General features: G+C 42.3%; 1 protein-coding gene across 1 annotated transcript in view; it reads left to right on the top strand.

The window, feature by feature from the left end:
* Positions 1-19,657, top strand: part of LOC149774979 (uncharacterized) — a 54,498-nt gene extending 34,841 nt beyond the window's left edge. Inside the window, exons 8-9 of the mRNA XM_089944573.1 lie at positions 16,070-16,214; positions 19,499-19,657. Of these exons, the coding sequence (XP_089800699.1) occupies positions 16,070-16,214; positions 19,499-19,563 (210 nt within the window). The 3' untranslated portion in view covers positions 19,564-19,657. The remainder of the gene's footprint in view (positions 1-16,069; positions 16,215-19,498) is intronic.
* Positions 19,658-20,695: the final 1,038 nt, after the last annotated feature.

The raw sequence follows: 20,695 nt of genomic DNA, 5'->3' as shown, positions 1-20,695 counted from the left end.
GTGAAAGGGTGTTTTCTTCGTCGTCTCTTTCTGCCTTGTCCTTGCTGAATGCCTGACTCGGTAGCGTGCAGGGCATTTATAGGTGTGTCTCGTCGGCCCAAAATGTCTTTGCCCGTTTGCAGCAAGACATTTTTGCCTGCCCTCATGAAGGCTTCTTTAGGGTTTTGTTTGTCGATGATGACATTTTGGAGAAATTCTTTGCCTTGCGTCAGTGCCGCATCTTTCAAGGCGTGCAATCCGCGTGTCACCATCGGTTTCAACACCGGGGCCACCGAACGAAAGGCCGATTTTAACATGTCTCCTAAACCGTGTCCTCGCTGTCGAGCCACCCCTCGGTACACTGGATACATGACTTACGAGTCGTGAGAGAACCGTTTTCGAAAATGGAGTTTCACCGTGACTTTTCCTTTGGTGAATGGAATATTTTGTCCCAAATCTCCTTTTATAGTAATGTTGACAGTGTCCAAATACGACTTACTGACTGGCAAATAGTGAGGATGGACAAATTCGCGGTGAACGTGGTAAGTGTTTCCACCTTCCTCGTCAGCGATTGTGGCAGAATCCACTTTGAAAGGAATGACACGCAGTAACGGTACGGAGGTGTGTCCCACCACGTTGTATTCCACCACATCGGAATACACAAAGATCAAATTCAGTCCTTGGTTCAGTTCTACCGGGCTATTAAAATACTGGCCAAAAGTCACGTTGTCGTAAATGATGGGTAATTCGGGTTTTTGTTTTTGTTTTAAGCTCTTCCTCATCTCCGTGTTACCGCCCAACATGTCAAACAATTCAGGACAAAATTGAATGGACACGATTTTACTTCGCTCAAATTTCATCAAGAAGCGACGAGCTACTTTGTGGTACTCCATGGTGACACTTTTGTTCTTGACAATGTCAAAAGCTTTCCCAAACACGCCATTAAACCTGGAGGCTATGGCGCTGACCAAATGATGACCACTGAAATAATAGCCTGGGAGAATGAACAAGTGGTAGGTCCACGTTTTAGTTTTCTCATCATAGGTTTTATTGTCATATTTGACATTCTTATCCAAGTACTCTTGCAATGGCTCGTCATGAACTTCCACATCAAAAGTATTTTGCTGGGCAATGACATTGTGGACTTGGGTTGGGTGAATCATTTCCACTAAAGCCACTTCCCAATGGGCTTCGTGATCTAAGGGGATGGCTTGAGGTAATTTGGCCGTGTAACAGCACAACGTGTTGTTGGGAAATACCTCCATGGAACTGTCACTGGGTAAGGTTAAGTAAAATTGGTTTTGGTGACTCATAATTCCAGAGTTCTGTGGCTGTCCGAGGGGATATTACTGGACGTCAGAGGCGTGTCTCCGCCCAAAATGGGGTTCTGGTTGTGGTTGTTGTTGGAGTGGTGACTGGCACTGGCACTGGACACAACGTTCCCGTTCGAGGAGAATTTCAGGGAGGGATTGGGAAGCAGGTAACCGATGCAACTGCTCAATAAAATGGTCCACAATTGTTTGTCTCCTTGTTGCAAACTCAAATTGGCGATGGCTGCCCCGATGACACAATACACCACGAAGATTTGGCAGAAAAAGACGATTTGCGTTTTAGGCACACGTTCTCCACACCACACCCACAAAGGTTGTTTTTGTAAATCTTGCACAGAAGAACTAGGGGAAGAAGGAGTGGTCGACGTAGCTGCGTCTGATGTGTGAAAGGGCATGATGGTCACTTCTTCTTTTTATAGTCGATGACTTGCGAAGCGTCGATCCAAGAATCGAAACTGGGTGGATATCCTTTCCAACGTACTTTGACTTCTTTGACACGTCGTTTGCCCACTTTACGGGTTCTGCGTTCGAGAATGCTTTCGATGTCGTACACGTCGTCTTCTTTTTTGGTGACACGTTGTAACTCGGGCAAATAAAACGTTCCTTTGAGTACTTCTCCGTTCATGTCTTCCAATTTATAGACGGCAGGATGACGGCCATGTACTCGTCCAGTGACGCGAAACAATTCGGTCGTCCAGTTAGGTAAGTAACCTTTGTCAAAAGTGCGTTTGGTTTTGCCAATGCGCACCCAATCTCCTACGGTCAACTCTCCACTTTTCTTGGGGACAGCCCTCGTCGGGGACGTACCGAACAGACGCTCAAACACCAGCACTTCGTTGTCGGGAGTCACGTCTTGTGGGGCACGTCCGATGCTTCGATGGTAAGATTGGTTGTACGCTTGCACCAGGTGCGGTAAGATGTCGATGTACTTCAGAGTGTGGTGATGCGTAAAATATTTCCACATGCGTTCTTTCAAAGTGCGTTGAAAACGTTCCACGATGCTGGCTTTGGTTTCGGGATTCTCGGTGGTAAAAAAATGAATGTCACGTTTCTTTAATTCTTTTTGGAAAGCTTGGTTCAGAAATTCGGTGCCTTTGTCCGTTTGCCATCGAAGAGGGTGACGACCGCTTTGTTTCAACACCCGTTGCAGGGCTCGCACTAACTCGCTGCTGGATTTGGAAGTCAAGGGTACGACCCAGGCAAATTTGGAAAAGACGTCGATGACACAAAACAAATATTTGTAACCACGATTGTAGCTGGCCAAATGAGAGACATCGGCTAAATCGGCTTGCCATTGATGATCGATGCCTTCCACTCGGGTGCGACTTCTGGCAAACTTGCGTCGAATGGGTTTGTGTAAAGTGTAGGTATCTTGTTCTTGTAACCATCGTTGCACTTGAGGTAAACGGAGACTTTTCAGTCGCGTTTTGGCAGCACGATACAATTTTTGAACTCCTGCGTAACCTGCAGGATGCGAGGGATCGTAGTAAATGCTGGCTAAGACTTTTTCCATTTTTTTTGTGTTGATTGGTGTCTTAATAAGGCACCCACTCTTGGAAGAGGCTACTCTTTTTCTCTTGGGGTATTTTCTTGGATTGCAAGGCTTTGCGTGTGCGGCCAGCAATAGGTGTCGAAGAGGAGGAGGAGGATGTCTGAGCAGGGGATATCGGCTCTTGTTTCACTTCTGTCTTCACTTCTGTCTTCACTTTCTTTTTCTCTTGTGAGGAAGAAGGGGTGGCCATCATCTTTTTAATCCATCCAATTCTGGAGGTAGGTGGTGTTGTTAACTTGCGTACTTTTTCTGGTGGAGTTTGAAACCCTTCTTCTTCTTCTTCTTTTCCTTTTTCTGTCTTGGTCACGGGTACTGGTGGTACTGGTACTGGTACTGGTGATGGTGCTGGACTTTTCATCAAGGTCTTAAAATCTTTTAGAGTGGGTAAAGCTGTTTCGTCTAAAGCTTTCTGGTGAAAGAGTTGCAGTCGTTGCAAGAGTTGACCGTACTTTTGCGATTTTTCTGTTTCGGACAAATCTTGGCGATCCAGCAAGGATTGCAATTCGTATTGTAACTGGGACATCTCGCTCAAATTGGGATTGGGAGGTAAATGCGGGGTGCGTTGTTCTTGCCACCGATGGTATTCCATCCATCGTTTGTAAGGCACTAAAGCTAGTTTTCGTCCTTCCATGGGGTTGTCAGGGGTGAATTCTGAGATCTTGGGACTTCCGAAGGCCTTTTTATCTTGCTCCCATCAGTCCTCCCAACATGGTTCCCAAGACTCCTTTCAGTATGGGGCCTAACAAGAGAGGTAAAATGCCTCCACGTTGGACCAACATCATCTTTTTTTGACGAATGGGAATTTTCTTTTGAACCATTTTCCGAAGAACGTGACGATGTTTGCCTAAGCATTGTTTCTGGTGTTTGGACAAAGGGATCGTGCCTTTCAAAACGTTCAAACAACATTCGCACACGGTATCGATGACCTCTTTGGAGGCCGTTTGAATGAGTTTTTTTCGTAGGGGTGGAGAAGCTTTGGACAGGACAGATAACAGGTCCCCATGTTTGGCTAAACGTGGTGGTAGTCCTTTCCTTTTCTTTCCTTGGGGTTTTCTGGAGGGTGACATCTTTGAGTCTTTAGGAGCACCTAAAAACACTGATACCCTACTCGGTCACAGGCCTTTTTTATACTGGAACGCGTCGCCACTGATTGTCTTTACGTTTTATCAGTTTGAGGACAGGCATGACACGTCGTGCAGGGGTACGTAACGGACTAAATCGAGCCAGTTCTTGTTTGGACAAATCCAGTAAACTTTGTAACATGCCCGATCTTTCTTGAACTTTGATTTTGGGAGAAGGTACTTTGTGAGCAGCAGCCACTGCCGCTAAATTGGAAGGTCCTGCCACTGGGGAAGTTCTTTTGGGGGTCATCAACGGAGAAGTTCTTGGTGTAATCAACGTCTCCAAGTACTCTTCAGTTCCTGGTGACATCAACGGAGAAGTGGACAAACGTGAGGCTGCCGGAGACGCTGTGGCAGGTCGTGGCTTGCGAGTGTAAGGTTGCGTCCTGGCCGAAGTGCCTCTCTTGCGACTAGTTTTCTTCTTCTGTGGACTTTTCTTTTTCTGGGGACTTTTTCTCTGTTTCTTTTTCTGGGGGCTTCTTTTCTTTTTCCGGGGTGATGGTGGTGGTGTCTGGTAAGAGGAGGGTCCCGCCACTGGAGAAGTTCTTCTTGGGGACTTGGTCTTTTTCTTTTTCTTCTTTGGGCTTCGTTGGACTTTTGTCTTAGGGATAACTTTGGGGGCATTAGGATCCCATCTTAAGAGTGAGCGAATGATGACCCCTCCTAGAGTACCGCTCCCTCCAGGTTTCAAAATGATTTGTTTTTTGGTTTGAGTGTCGATGCGGGGATCGGCCAGTTGGACCAAAGCGACTTTGTTTCGATCGAAAAAGCGTTGGGTTTGATGAGGAATCTGAATGATTCCTTGGAGTAATTGACGTGCCGTCACCGTGAACCATCGTAAGACTTCTTTGAGACTAGCTTCTAAGACACGAGCTCGTGTTTGTGGATCTTTTTCTCGGCTGATGCCATACAAGGCACGAATCAATTTGACGGGAAGATGCGACTGAAGGGACGTCATGTTCACACTGTGTGAGACAGACGAAAAAGGGTCTGAGGTTTTTATAGATTTTTTTCATGGGGAGTGAAATGAAGTCGAGGACGGAGACGTGTACAGGACAGGCCCTCCGTCTTGGCACCAGTGGTGAAACAAGTGGGTACGAAATCGCAAATCCTCGGGGGTCGTAGGTTTCAAATCGACGAGTAAATAGGCGTGTGGCGTTTGAGTGGCATCGTCGTACGCCTGAGTCAGCCAAGGCGTTCCTAACTGTTTGGCTAAGACTTGCACTTGCGATTTATCTCGAGGGCTTTTAAACAAGACCACGTAATGCGCATTGAGACTGATGGTGCGATGGGCTTTACTTTGTTGAAACAAATTTTGGGTGATGTAAACGACACTGGCATTACGGTGATGCCCTTTGCGCGTGAACCACAATTTAATTTCTTCTTCGTCTTCTCCTAACATGTCGTCGAAAATGACCAAATGGGTTAGACGGGAGTCAGAGACGATACCGTCGTCTTCTTTAGGAATGCCTTCCACAAACACGATGGAATCGCCTTGACTTTCTCGCAAGAGGCTGTACGCCGATTGCCACTCTTTGTAACACCACACGATTCGTTGAGGGGGCCGATCGATCAAATGATGTTTATGTTCGATCAAACGTTTGACGAATTCGGTTTTGCCTGAACCGCTAGGTCCAGCAATGAGCATGTTAAAGGGATGGCGAAGATACAAAGCCTCCCAACTGGCACGATCTAAGTGTTCGTCGATGACTTTGACAGTAGAGGAAGAGGGAGCAGAGACAGTAGAGGTAGCCATGGTGTGAGAAATGTCACTTGTGACACGAAGAACAAACAAGACAAGAGTTTATATACTTTTTCAGAACACGTTTATTGAATGTTTCAAATATGAACACGAAAGACAAAAATACATACAACCCAAATAGTGATGTACAGGAATAAAAAACACATCATAACAATCAAAGTGGAATATAAACAAGTGTCTGTACAACATGTTTTGGGTAACCAAGATGTCCTAGGGACAGTGTGTAATGTTCTTACAGTCTCTACATGAGGTATTGTCACACAAGTGTCCTCCCGGAATGACCTTTCAGGAATGTCCATGACAGTCCTGTCCTGAAGCGAGTGGTTGTTCTCGGTGACGGGTTCTTCTGGCACCGTCACTAACACAGGTTGAAAAGTAACTTTTTTCCTTGAACAACTCTTGTGCATACTGGGCCACTTCTTGGGTCCAAGCCTCAAAACCCCCCTTTTTCCAGTCACGAACATCTGTCCAATGAGGGTGTAAGTCACAAGCTACACACACATCGTCATACACGTCTTGGGTAGCTAAAAGTTGACGAATCTTTTTTTCCTGTTGAGGTCGAGAAGTATCCAAATGAAAACGCAAGGCTTTGAGCAAAAGGAGTTTTTCGTGACCATTTAAGGCCATGGAAGTGGTAAGTACTGATCGTAAAGAGTCCACAAAGAATCGGCTGGTAAACGAAATCCCAGAAAACAAGTCACTAAGACACACACCACTTGTCGTCCCAAATTGAATGGATACAGTTCTTGTAATAATCGATGGTAATGATCCACGGTTTGAATATGGTCATTGAGTTCCTTCCACGGAATCTGTTGGATGACATACGACATAAGTCGTGGCATAGCTGCCTGTTTTTATAGTCTCTTTGTTTCGAAAAGAATACACGTACTTTCTAGCCAGTGATCTTCGTTCTCCAGTTGGGAATGTAAATCTTGCATACTGTAACCGAAACGTCAGAGTTCGATTAGAAGTTTCCTCTTCCGCTAAGTAGATTCCACGTAACAAATGTTGGTAATCCTTTACCTCGTCTTCCTCAATGGGTTGCTCTAGGTTAATCTCGAAGTAACCAAAATGATCAACACGTGAATCATCGGGGGCCTGGAAGTATTGAACAAGGTCTGACCACTGAAACAATTTCTGACGAATCAGTTCTCTTATACCCTTCAGGTACCAGTGGTTAAAGATTTGGTGACGTAACGGATGCAATTGTTCTTTACGTTTCACTTGTATTTTGACCAGCTCTCGGTAAATGCGTTCTCTCAACTCCACAGGCAAAGCACGAATGTTCTCTAGCAAAGTATCCATGAATAGGTCATACTAAATCCTCTTTGGTCTGACACAAGAAATGTACTCTTTGCACAAACATGGTTTCACTTCAGTGTCGAATTTAAATCGTTGAGTCACTAATCTACACATTACAATTCGTTCAGAAGTTTCCTCTTTCACCAAGTTGACATTGTGTTCAAAATGTTGGTAATTCGTTAACTCTTCCTCTGGAATTCGATGCAGTACGTTTACAATGTAGTAGATAGAATCGTCAATACCAAACCATTCCTTTTTATAACCAGGAGGTCGTTGATCAATGTCTGTCCAATGGAACACTTTCAACTCAATCAGTCCTTGTATAGCCTTCAGGTACCAGTGGTTCAAACACCGGTGACGTAACGGATGCAATTGTTCTTTACGTTTCACTTGTATTTTGACCAGCTCTCGATAAGTGCGTTCTCTCAACTCCACAGGCAAAGCACGAATGTTCTCTTGTAAAGTATCCATGAACAGATTATTATGGTAAGAAATTACTTCAATGTCTCGGTCCCACTAAAGGTAAGTAATGACAATTCGGTGACCATCGAGCATGTTCAACGTAGGCCGAATCTTGCGGTTCCCAGTGGTGAAGTGACACACCGCAACTGAAGCACTTGACTTTATCTCCTTCGCCCAAGTAGAAAAATCCGGCTCTGGCTAATTCTTCGGGGGTCGGTCCTCCGAGATACTTTGGCCATTTTCCTTTGAACGATTGAAGACGATTTTCAAAGTCGCAGTATTCCGACAAACGCACAGGAAACGAATATTCGTTTTTCACAGGTTCGTTTCGATGAGGGTTGAGTGAAATGGGCAGGAGTTTGCTCAGGGCTGGATGACATCCATAGGGAGGTAAACGTGAAGGTCGACATTCCCCTTTAAAACGAAACCCAGTAAAATGTCCAAGAGGACGAGCAGCATCACTTTCGCATCCCTCAGGTTTGACACGCACAGCATCACTTTCCATGACAGGGGCAGTGAGAACAAAGTTCCCATGATGCTTTACGGCATCGCTCAGGTCACAACGTACAGCATCGGTCCCATCGCAAGGCTCACAATCGCACTCGTCTGCAAACTCCGTTACGCAATTACAATGGTAACCACATGGACAATCGCAGTTTCCTTCCGGACATTTTCCGTCGCAATGCCTGGGTCTTATCCATCCAATATTAGTCACACTAGAGGAAGATACAACTTTTTTACAATCCCCAAACTGAAACGATGTCTTTTTCAAAGTATTCATCTTGTTCGCTCGGTCTTGGTAGTCACAATGAACTATCGATCTTGACCATAGCCCCCTTTTTATACTAGTCGCAATGCAGTCTCCAGCTTGTACGTCTTTCCTTTTTTACGTTTTTTATGTCTTGTTTCGGAAGGTACCGTCTCTAAGGTACCGTCAACATTGTACCGTAGTGTAATGGGTGGAAAGGCCATAGAAAGGTAAGGGCAGTGCGGAGACCATCGAGTATGTTCCAGAATAGCTGAATCTTTATAGATACATAGATCCATTCGTAACTTCAGTCCGCAAGCGAAACACTGTACCTCGTATCCCAATCCTGACTCAGGTCCCAAGTAGACAAATCCTGTTCTAGCTAAAACATGCGAAGAAGGTAATCCTTCCCTATCCGTAGGCCATTTCTGAAACGTGTCCAATCGACGGGCACAATCACAATAGTCAGGTAAGAAGACTTGAAAATGGTAGGGTTTGAACTTGGAGTTCTCATCGGGTTTCTCACTCGATTCTTGCTGTGGCGAAGTCATCTTTCTGGTGGGTGGCTATCCTCTTACAACCAATGTTTTATACCAACGTGTCCATACGGTAAGGTGAAATGATTGGGAAGTCGAACTCGCTTCTGGTACACGATTTGATAAACTTTTTCCAAAGGTCGACTGACGATGTGGTGAGTGGGTAAACGTACAATCTTGTTAGGTTGGTAAGTGGTCACTTTAAAGTTTCCATCCTCTCCCGATTGCAAGGCTTCTTTCAATACCCCAAAGTTGACCACACGACTGGTACGATAATTCAGAGTCAGTCCTTTCACTTTGCACGTCGTGTGCACTTCTCCTTGTTTGTCCCGGTATTCGTAGCCGTAATTTTTGGGACCGCCACGGACAAAACTTAGAATCTTGTCGTCGGGATGCTCGTCTGTCCAGGCTCCTAAACGGTCTCCTTCGATGTTAGGGTGATGTTGAATCGGGTGATGGATGTAAATGCAACTGTCCGTGTCAAAGTACAGGACGCGTTCTTCTAACAGTTCTAAAGCTTCGTACAATTTTAAGCGAGCATGGGCTGTCACGTAAGCCGCAATGATGACATTTCCAAAAGGGTCGTCTTGTACAAAGTCCAGATCTTCTTCGTAATTGACCAAGATCAAATTCTCTCGAACGACGTCCACGTGTTTCATGTATTTGGTTTTGTCGTGAATCATCTGGAAGTAGCGGGAAGGTTCTGTCAAATATTCCGTCTTGGGTAAACACGGTCGTTGTGCCATTTTACCCCACAAGCAATTTAACATCACTTTGGCAAACGATCGCCTGCCTTAGTTTTTCTCGATGTGGTCTAAAGTGATACCTTCTTGTTCGTAATATTTCTCTTTGAATTGTATTTGGTCTTCGGGAGTGTGACACCAGGAAGGATAGCCGCTGGCTTCTTGCTTCAGTTTCAAAAAGGCATCCACGTAGTCGGCGAAAATGCCTTTCTGCGTGGGGTCACCCTTGCGGTACTGTTGTGTCTTGGGAAAGTGGCAAATTTCGTACACTTCTAACAGTTGGTATCCCATGTCCAGAGCTTTGAACAATTCCACGCTGACCCAGGTTCCCGTCAAGGACCGTTCTTCCTGGCTGTGATGGCAAGGTTGGTCCTGGTTGCACGTTTCGGCACAAGTACGGCACAAGGGAAACATCAGTTTGCCTTGACAATGGTGAGGTAAGACGGGATGGTATAGGTTCGTGGGAGGCAAAACTTTGCACTTGATCAAGCCTTCGTATTGTCGAATGTTTTTCAGGTCGATGTGTTCCGTCAGCAATTGCGGGTGCCCTACAGGAAAGCGACAATATTTGCACACGTAGGGATACAGCGAACACACGTCCAAGTATTTGATTTCTTCTCCTTTCTCTTCGTCGGCTTGGTACAGCAAACAGGTGGCATTGGTCCTTCCTCCGTACAAACTATCCCTCGGGTTCAGCGGGTCCATGAACTGGTAACTTTCCACGAGGCGTTTAAACTCGGGATCGGTTTTCATACGGTGATCGTACTCGTGTTCCCACATTTCCACCGCTTGGTATCCTTGCTGTTCTAACTTTAGGCGTCGCTGACAAGTGTCCTGGTACAAGTCTTCCATGGTTCGTTGCAAAAACTGATTTTTAGTGCCACGGTCAGGGTAACAAACAGGACATCCGTGAAATAAGCAACCGTTAAACTCGTACACGATCTTGGGGTTTTCTAAGTCCCAGCCATCGACCGAATACGTTCCGATGGTCTTTTCGCCCCCTCCGTTGCGGGCATGCTGAATCCACTTGTCTTCCTTGTCGCACAAGTAATGTAACCAACGTAGGGCTTTGACCGAGTATTGACGTTTGACAAAGTGGGTCGTTTGAGGGCTGATGACAGCCACGGTGTTTTCAGGCATGAATCGTTGTCGATACACTAGGGAACACGCTTTGGCAATGGTGCAAGCTTCTTTCAAAGGATCCACCCCTCCGTGTTCCATAAACAGTTCTCGAAATTTTCCACAGCAACGCCGTAAAATGTCCACGTCGGAACGACAATACTTTAGCATTTCTTCCTGAAAGTCGAAAGGGTCCGAGGCGTGAGCCTGGTACCAAGCGTAGAAAGCTTCTCGTTGTTCGGTACGCATGTTGTCGGGGTCGTAATAGTGAGCCTCAGGCAAATGGGGTAGAACGGCGTGTTGATTGGCTTCCGTATTGAAAAAGTGTGGAAAGTACCCTTTAGCCATTTCTGTCATTCCAAACGTTTTAGGCATTCGACTCAAAGGCATGGCCAAGTAACTCATCGAATCTTTAAACTGTACTTGTCCCACTTGCATGAAAATGATTTTGGCTCCGTTCAAAGTCACTTTAGGACGCTCGGTGCCTTGTTCCGTATAGTATCTGAGAAGAAACTGTCCATCGTATCCGGAGAAATTGTGAGCCATCACCGTGGCATGACGATGACAATCTCCGTAACGTTCGATGTCCTCTTGGCTCCACGTCTTGTTGACGGGGTCTAAGACCCATTGGGCAAAATCGGCTAACGTGTTCGGTCCCCGAAAGATTTTTTCACGTCCTCCAGGAATCTTGCTGCAGTGAGGGCAATGACTGAAGATAGGTTCTTGAATGCACTTCTCGCACGCTCGATGAGCCACGCAGAAATTAGGAATGTGAATGCCAGTCTCTTGCATGCATTCGAAATCGAAAAAGATGAAATTGCCTTTCTTCTTGTGACCGTCCTCTTTCTCTGGTGGGGGTTGGTATTTTTGCACGTAACATTGGTGTTCCAAGTCCACGATGTGGTGACAAATGTGACATTTTTTCTTTCCTCGACATACGTGTGCCTTGGCATTGTTGGTAAGTATGCCTTGTCCACACGTAGAGCACAATCTCAGGAGTTGACAAGCACATTTCTTCTGTGAACCTTGTGTTTTCAAATGTTGTTGGTAACAGGTAGGGCTGACAAACGTGCGCAGACAAGTGGAACAAGGCACTGGTTCTTCGCTCAGACAGGGTGGAGAGGCCAAACATCCTGGGCATTTCGATCCACAATGCTTGTGTTGCTCTCGATTGTTATAACCATAATCACATTTCTCACAATAATAACCGTATCCTAGGAATCCAGTGATACTGGTAATGGTATCGAAATGGCCATCGTTATAATAGACATGAATGTATTTTCCGTCCTTAAATTCTTGGCCTCGAAACAACAGAGACCCGCGCATTTCTTGAGGGTGTACTTTCAAAGTGTAGCGTGGAGCTAGGACATCTTGCAATTTTTGCATTTCAGGAATGCCACAGGGTGTGTCTTTGGACAGTCCGGCTTGTTGTAACAGGAGTTCTGCTTCGTTTCGTTGTTTGGCTCGGTCGGATCGTTGAATAGTTTTCCAGGTTCTTTTCCATTCTACCGTGTCGTTCTTATTGGCATAGGTTCGTCCCACCACGATGGCACGGGCTAAACACATCTGGTCATGAGAGTTGTTAATTCGGACGAGACTTGTTTTGGTGTTGCGAAGGTCGTCCACCAATAACATCTTTTTGCGTCCTGTCCCTTGAGGAGGAGAGACGTGGGTCATGTCCAGTGTGGCTTTTCCATCGGTGATGTCAAACTGGTCATTAGATTGTTGTACGTGTTGAATCTTGTCCATGACTTTGGAAGCGGTCAATTCTGCCGGGGTGCTAAACTCGATCCAAACAGGGGATTTCAAACCGTCGTGTTGTATGGAAAGTCTCAAGCGATCGTCTTCTTTGGGTTGACATTGTTGCTTGAGTGCAGTGAGCAAAGAATCCCACACCTCGGTGATGAACACTTCTGCTTTCTCTAACGGCACTTCAGCCTTGAAATCTTTAAACTTCACTGTGTATTTGTAAGCCGTGGTTCTAAATTTTCTAGAGGAGCGCTTTTCCGTCTCTCGAATGGAATAGTATTTTTCAGGGTTGACTAAGGGTGGTGAACTTGATTTAGAGGGTTCGGATTCTGGTTCACTCATGTCCTCTTCAAAATCACTGGCATGAATTTGTGCCAAGATTTCAGCCCTGGTACGAGGCGATAGATCACGTTTCTGCCTCTTACTTTCTTCTTCTTTCTTCTCGAATGAATTAGATCGTTTCATCTTGAAAGCAAAAAGTCAAATGACTTAAGTTCAAACACCATAAACTACTTTATAGTCATAGCAGACCAGCGTATATAAAAGGGTGTGTGTCTTGTCCTTTCACTATTCATTTCACTCTCAAGCCGAGCACAACGATGGAAGAGACTAACCAGATGGAACGTTTCGTCAGAGCTTTGCGAGGGGTCATTAGAAAATTCTCTTCAGACCAGCCTACGGACTACTCTCCTTCCTTTAGAGATAAAAGTCAAGATACTTGCTATATCTGTCAGAAGAAAGGGCATTGGTCTTCAGAGTGTCCAGACCGTCAAAAAAGAAAAAAAACAGGGGATAAAAAAGACAAAAGTCAAGATACCTGTTATTATTGTAAAGAAAAAGGACATTGGTCTCCAGATTGCCCAAAAAAGAAACAAGAGGAGTCAGAAGAAAAGAGGAATTCTTCAGAAGAAGAGAGGGGTTCTTCAGAGGAAGAGAGGGATTCTTCTGAGGAAGAAAGCAGACAGGTGAAGAAAAAGAAACAGGAGAAGAAAAGAAGAAGGGAAGAAAGTGAGGAGGAAGAAGAGGAAAAGAGTGTGACAGTGAAGAAATTAAAAAAACAGAGAGACTAAACAAGGAGAAAAGAAGAAATCAATGAACTTTTTATTAAAGTGTTGTGAATTGTGAATTGGATTGTAAAAAATGGAGAAAAGAATAAATGAATGATATAAGGTAAGAGTCTTTGAGATTTTGATTTTAAAATAAGAAGCTACACTCACGCACTCATACACAGACACGTACTATAAGGGTAAAATGGGTGGGTTTTTTTGAGTTATTGGCAAATTGAAATTGTATTTCTTTTCGAGAAATGTGGGTGGCCCTGAAAAGGGCCTTTTTTTCTTTATGGTGCAGGGGTGAGTTTAAGCAATCAATTTTAACTGCCTTAAGCCTTTGCCACGGCCAAGGCCTACTTCTGGACTGCGTAATGATGATAATGATTGGGTTGAAATCACTAAGGGTGGTACGGTAGGCTTAGTCACAGGGTTGACATGTTTGGCTCGGGAAGGTCGTATTCTCTTCGGTCGTGATAAAGAAGTCTGATACATTTGTTTCAGACTTCTTAACTCCGCTAAAATGTCCAACAGTACCGTGACCGTTTGATTTTCACCCTCTTGTTTCTTTGCTGCTACTTCTTCTTGCTGTTGTTTTTTTCTTACCTCTTCTTCTTGTTGCTGTTGCTGTAGGAGAAAAGCCTGTTCCGCTTCCTTTTGTCGTTGTATAAATTTCTCCAATTCTTCTTTCTGTCTCTGTCTAAAATTCTCCACTTGCGGTAATGAAGAAGGTAACGAAGGTTCCGGAACAAATTCTTGCGAGGAGAGAAAATCCACAAAATCCCAATTCACCTCTTCTGAAAGTAAGTCCGGGTTCCCTTGGGCGGTCTCCCCTGCTGGTGCACCCCACTGGATCGTTTTCTGAGTTTCCGTCATGTTGAATCACTATCGCATAGATTGACTGCACACAAGCGTTAGCGAATCTATATTGACTACGTGACGTCACAGACTGCTCTCTTCGGATTGGATGCGGGCTGACTGAATTCTGTAACGCGTGTTCGGATTGGTGAATGAACTCAATCCGTTTCAATCCTTTCTGTCCCTATAAATAAGCGCAGTTCACTGCATTGATTCACCTATTCTCGGAGCCTCAACATGTGGACCGACGTTGAATCTTCAACCCTTGTGTCAACAATGATGTTCAGGACGGACATGCTCATGTATGTCCGATCCAAGTGGACCGTTGTCTACAGGACCAACAGCAGTCTGTGGATAAGAAGAGTCTATATAGAGAGACAAGGTTGCCTCAAGAGGACTCTGATGTATGGCCCTGCTGTAAGACGAAGTTTGAGGAAAAGAAGATGTCGCAAATGCCCTCTATGTTAAGGGCATATTAACATAAACCAAAGGCCCTTTTCAGGGCCAGCCATATTTCTCGAAAAGAGATAGTCTTTGAATTGCCTACCCCTTTTTTTAAAAATTTTTTTTTTTTAAAACAAAAATCCTATGTTCAATTTCCCTTGTCGCTCAACAGTCCCACGATTTTTCTCCATGTTAATTTCCCTTGTCGCTCAACAGTCCCACGATTTTTTCTCCATGTTAATTTCCCTTGTCGCCAGATTGTCCCACGATTTTTCTCCATGTTAATTTTCCATTGTCGCCAGATTGTCCCAAGGGGGTCTGTAATGCTAATTTCCATTGTCGCTAGGGTATCCCACTTCACTACTCATGTGCATTGTATCATAATGTTCTTTATGCCATTTTTACCTTCCTCGTCAACTATGTTTTGAACCGCGTCATGGCTCTTGGCAGGTAATTTGATGTTGCCTATATTCAGCATAATCCTGGCAAATAAATGGATGTCATTTCGAAAGGTTAATTGCTTATATGTAATGAAATATAGATTTCCTTTTAAAGGCTTAATCTTTTCATGCCAAATTTTTAAGAGGGCGTTCAGCTCTTGTTCATCAACTTTATATCTTTGCATGGGAAATTGCTTGTAACAGACGAAGCTCAAGAACTATTCGACATATCCTATTGAAGTTTACAATGAAGAGTGTGTCATAAAATAGCATATGTCATGGATAGGTTTAGTCTCACAGAGAAAGGCCTCCTGAAAGTTCGTTCTTCTGACTTTGGTTTCCATTAGAGAGCTTCACCAAAGTATTTTCGGATTTAAGCTATATTTAGCATGTGGCTTAAAAATGATGATGCAGCTGGTGAGATGTGATATGACTATTCCACATCATTTAGAAGCGTTATGCCCCTTTTTCTCTTCTCTCTTTCACTCGTTTCAACGGCATCATTTTATTAAGCTTTGTTGTATTAAAACTGAAGTTGGCATGCAGGTTTCATTTTGTGAGACATTTAATGTGGAACCTCGAGAGTTTCACACTACTGTTTAAAAGAGGGATGACCCCTGATTGACTATCCTCCTAACGATGCCTTTCATAGAATAACTGTTCACTTTGATGAGACCTTGCGGTAGTTCGATTTACATTATTCCTGATCATCAGTTATGTCCCCTGAATGCCCATCTCTCACATACTTCCTTTTCTAAATAATTGTCTCGTTTTCATGGCCACTATGAACAATTTCTTTAGTTGCCTTTTTTGATGCACTGGTCACTACCAGCCCTACTCTACCGTTTTAATTTCTTAACCTTTTTACAAGTAGAACTGCCCTTCAGAAAAACGGAAGAGATTCGAAAGGGAACTCGAGGCGAGAGAAGAGTTTGTGAGCACGCTGTTGCTACAAGAAACTGTGTCCATTTACCTTCAGATTTTGTTTCCCCAAACCGCCTCTGGAACTGCGAAACAAAGTAAGTTATGACTATGAATGTGATAGCCAGACCGTGCTTATCATCTTCTTGAATCGCACGTGTCATTTATATTTTGACTTTTATATTAACGTTTGCAATAATAAGCATATGGTCTCATAGGGATTTTAAACGTTACAGTAGTATTTTCTAGTTCCTCATGCTTTACTATGGCTTAGAAACAGACAGCACAATTCACGAGAGGTTTTGCTGCAAATGGAACACTCGTGTAATTAGCGTGCGCTAGCATTACAAAGAAATAGCCCTTTTGCATATTACGTTTTTATGAAACGATACAAGTTTAAGACAGCTATCAACCCCTACAATAATCTCAACACCAGACCAATGAAACAAACCCTCAATGTAAATCGAAAAAGCATTCCATGTGTAATTACGTCTTTCTACTGTGGGTATATATCAAATGTGCGTCAAAAACTATTTAAAAATGTTCTGAAATTGAAATTTATGTACATTAAACATTTTGAGTTCTTAACATTCCAACGTCCTCCATCAGACCATTTGGCGACAAATAATACCTATCGCGCACAATGTATATATACAAGTAAACCATAGAATTTCCATTTTGAGCTTTAGGAAGAGATATTAATGATAATGAAGACTCGGTACAGCGCATAAGCTTTAGAAACGGTAAGTACTTTGCAATATTAGATAACAAATAAAACCTGTATAAGCACATCATTATAAAACAGCACCATGCAATTACAAAAAAATAAAAATAAAAAATATGCTGACTAAGATTACGAAGTAAATATTAAGTTTTAAAGTCTGTTCTCGTAGTCGAAGTAAGTGAGTTTAAAGACCATTCTTGAATGAGATTACAGTGTCCTTGTGTCTAAGATCTATAGATAATTCGTTCCATGTCGCTGGGTCCTGGTATGCTAAAGAACTTTGTCGGTATGATATCGTTTTGACTGGGGGAAAATGATAATGCAAGTGTCCAAAGGGAGGTACAAGTTTCAAGGTGGGGTCTATACATGGGTGAGGTCAGATAGGTATATTGGATTGGAGCCAGTCAACGAAATGTAGCACTGTGAACAGATTTTGTGTTTCATTCTGGATCGAACGGGTAGCCAGTGAATGTTACAGTGAATGGGGATGTGAGCTCACTTTTTCGTACTCTGAGGATAATCCGATCAGCTATACCTTGAAATATTCGAAGTTTCTGTTGTAGATTGTAAGACGAACCAGACAGAAGTGAATTACAGTAGTCCAATCTTGAAAGTAATAAGGAGTACATGAGTATTTAGTGGTATCAACCGAAAAATATTAAAAGCTTTGTGATAAGGAAGGCTTTAGGTTTATCATCATTTATTTGTAGCCTTGTAACATGCCATCCATTACTTCAAATCTGAAATGCATCTTTTTACGCCTTGGATGGTAGCCCCAGCTTCAGCTGGGCAACTAGATTCGCATAAATGGGTATCATTGACATAAACTGAGGAGACGTCGGATGTCGATCTATGACACTTGAGAGCAGTTGAGTGTATATAATGAAGAGAACAGGGCCGAGAGTAGAGCCTTATGGAACACCAATACATATATCAACTGAGATGGAATGTTTTCCATTTACGGACCCAATTTCATAGGACTTTAACCATAAAAAGGCTGTATCGAGAAACCAAACGTATGCTGGCGACGGTTAATTAATATAGCATGGTCTGTTGTGTCGAATGCCGCAGACAAGTCAAGGAAGGTGAGGGCTGTAATCTTTCCACTGTCCAAAGCAGGGAAAAGGTCGCTAACTACTTTCCGACAGGCAGTTTCAGTACTTTGACGAGGTCGATATGTAGACTATTGCTAAAAATACTTTTTGAATTCAGATGAAATGCATGTTGGGATAGAACAACTGTTTCTGAGATTATTTAAATGAATGAGAGGTTAGAAACATGGAGGTAGTTCATTAAATCGTTGGGGTCGTGTCGGTTTCTTTAACAGGGGTTTTGCGATGGTAGTTTTGAAAAATCATGGGAATTCCCCAGATGAGAGAGGAGTATTGATAACATCTGCCAGAGAAGGCAATATTGACTCTGAGCAGTATTGATGTCGGAATCGAATTGGTTTCACGTGACATTGGGGCGAGCTCCATCACAATTGTACGTACAAAATCGATAGAGACAGGGTCACATGCTATTAAGGTTACCGTGTATATCCTGTATCATAGATACATGTTGACGACGAGACAGCTAAAAATATGTTTTTATTTAATCGGATGCAAATAATAGTACAAGACGCAGAGGGGACCTGAAATAAATAAAAATCGGTCTGTTGTTATACTGGCGATGTAACATGCATTGGAAGATTCCTGTAGTAGCTATAAACAATACGCATTCAACCTTAATCCAAAATAATTCCTAAGGTTATATCACAAGTCCTAAAGAATCCAGTGTTCCAAATGAATGTCAGATCCTTGAATCATGATGTATCACAATGGCATTGTCCAGAACTCCTTTGAATAATTCATAATAATCCCAGAATAATGTCATAGTCCAATGATCACGTTGTAATTCCAATGGATTTTCCAAACAAACATATCCTTTCAAATTATATCTAAAGACAACATTAAATACATCTGCAGACTGATTTTAACAGATGAACATATGAAATATGAATCCAAAATCGGAATCCGAAATATGAATGAATTAATTGCTTATTTTTTATCTTCAAATATACGTATAATGGCCTAGAACTCAATATACTATTTTGCTATATCCTACGTTTTGAAAGAACTTACCTAACCGAACCATCCAATGGGAAATAACCTTCAGCTATTAGACAGGTTTATTATCGATATTATTATTATTGATTGTAAAGACCTATTTATAGATCAAACGTAATCTACACTCTTATTATCTCAAAATAGAATTTATGTCCGTGTACAAGCATCAGATGTCTAATATCTTGATTATAGATGCTCGATACAATTTACGGTCATGAGCAGACACAGTCATGTATCAATAGTTACAAAAACTATAGACAAACATAACAATCTCAAACAGCATACCGCTATATAAAACATTCATTTGTTTGAGGCATCAATCCCAAACATGTATGTGTATATTATAAATGTGTTTTCAACCTTATAGTTTGACAAATATAAGTGCGACTGAGGTATTACTTTTGTAACAAAAATGTAATTTAATGTACGGTTTATTGGTGAGCGTGTTTGCGCCTTTTTGTGTCTGTTTGTGCGTACATGTAAGAAACTCTGATGTCTATTTCATATTAGATCCTGTCAACTATTTAATTATATTTTCTTTACTTTTCAGGTAGTATCACATCATTGCTTGCGTTGACAGTTTTGTTTGTCGGGTTCGAAAACTATTGGCAATGACAACTGCTTTTCATGATCTTATTTGTTAGCTTCTGTGATTGTTAACTATAAAACAGTACATTTTTTAAAATCTGATAGTAAATATTTCGTTGAATATGCTTTTTGTGCTTCTTTTTCATACATTTGAAGTTTATAGTCTTTATCAAATCATAAAAATTATATATAATCTGACTATATCACTTTAATGTTAACCCATCTGAGTAAACACAAAACAAGAAACAAACATAACAAAAACAACATAAACCCCAATCAAAAGCATTTAAATAAATTTTAATAGGAACGTTCCACTAAGACTATTTTACTAATATGCTTTGAAGATACAAATCCGAGTTAAAACAAATTTCAGCAAATGTCCAAGCATGCTGCATGTCAAATACAAATTCATAAGTCTAAATCTATCACGACAGCTTCACAATGATTTATTTTATTGATTGATTGATTGTGCTTTTACGGCACACCACGTAATATATTTGAAGGTAACAAAGCAACGCTACATCCCCCATAACATGAAGCTATTTAATACGGTTTCGCTCTGACGTAAACCGTTTTTGTTCATCACTTAATTTGAGGTGAAATGTTTGATGGAATTAGGCTTATATGTCGCAATAAATTTATTTTTAACAAACAATGCAGTGTATTGTTAAAAATATGATTTAGAATCTATAAGCTGGTTTACTACACAGTTCAAATACTTTGATTTGTATATCCTAAGCAAGGCATGTAGCTATTACATATGCAGTGTACGTCATACAAGTAACAAACATACAAATTAGACGTCGCCATTAATACCGAGTAAACAAGGAGAAAAATACTTAGCAAAAATACAGAAACACAAATAAAACGCATATAAATAGTACAATTTACATACGAGCACAAACTCGAAATTGACTGAACTCGGCATAAGCTCTGTGTTAATGAAACTAGATTGATATTTGAAAAATTATGAATATTCTAACACCGATCGATAGACAAAGTAAACTTTTATAAAATAATCTGCACACGTTGCACGCAGGACACCTGTAGAAATATACTTGTAACCTATCATGTATTAATGACAGTGACTTAAACGTGTTGTAACAGGAGAACAGTTATAATGTAAAATCCGAGAACTCTTAGGATACTTTCTGATATA

The sequence above is a fragment of the Sinohyriopsis cumingii genome, unplaced genomic scaffold, assembly GCF_028554795.1.
Source record: "Sinohyriopsis cumingii isolate HCF-2022 unplaced genomic scaffold, ASM2855479v2 utg000043l, whole genome shotgun sequence".
Lineage (NCBI taxonomy): Eukaryota > Metazoa > Mollusca > Bivalvia > Unionida > Unionidae > Sinohyriopsis > Sinohyriopsis cumingii.
This window is presented reverse-complemented; position numbering and strand designations above follow the sequence as displayed.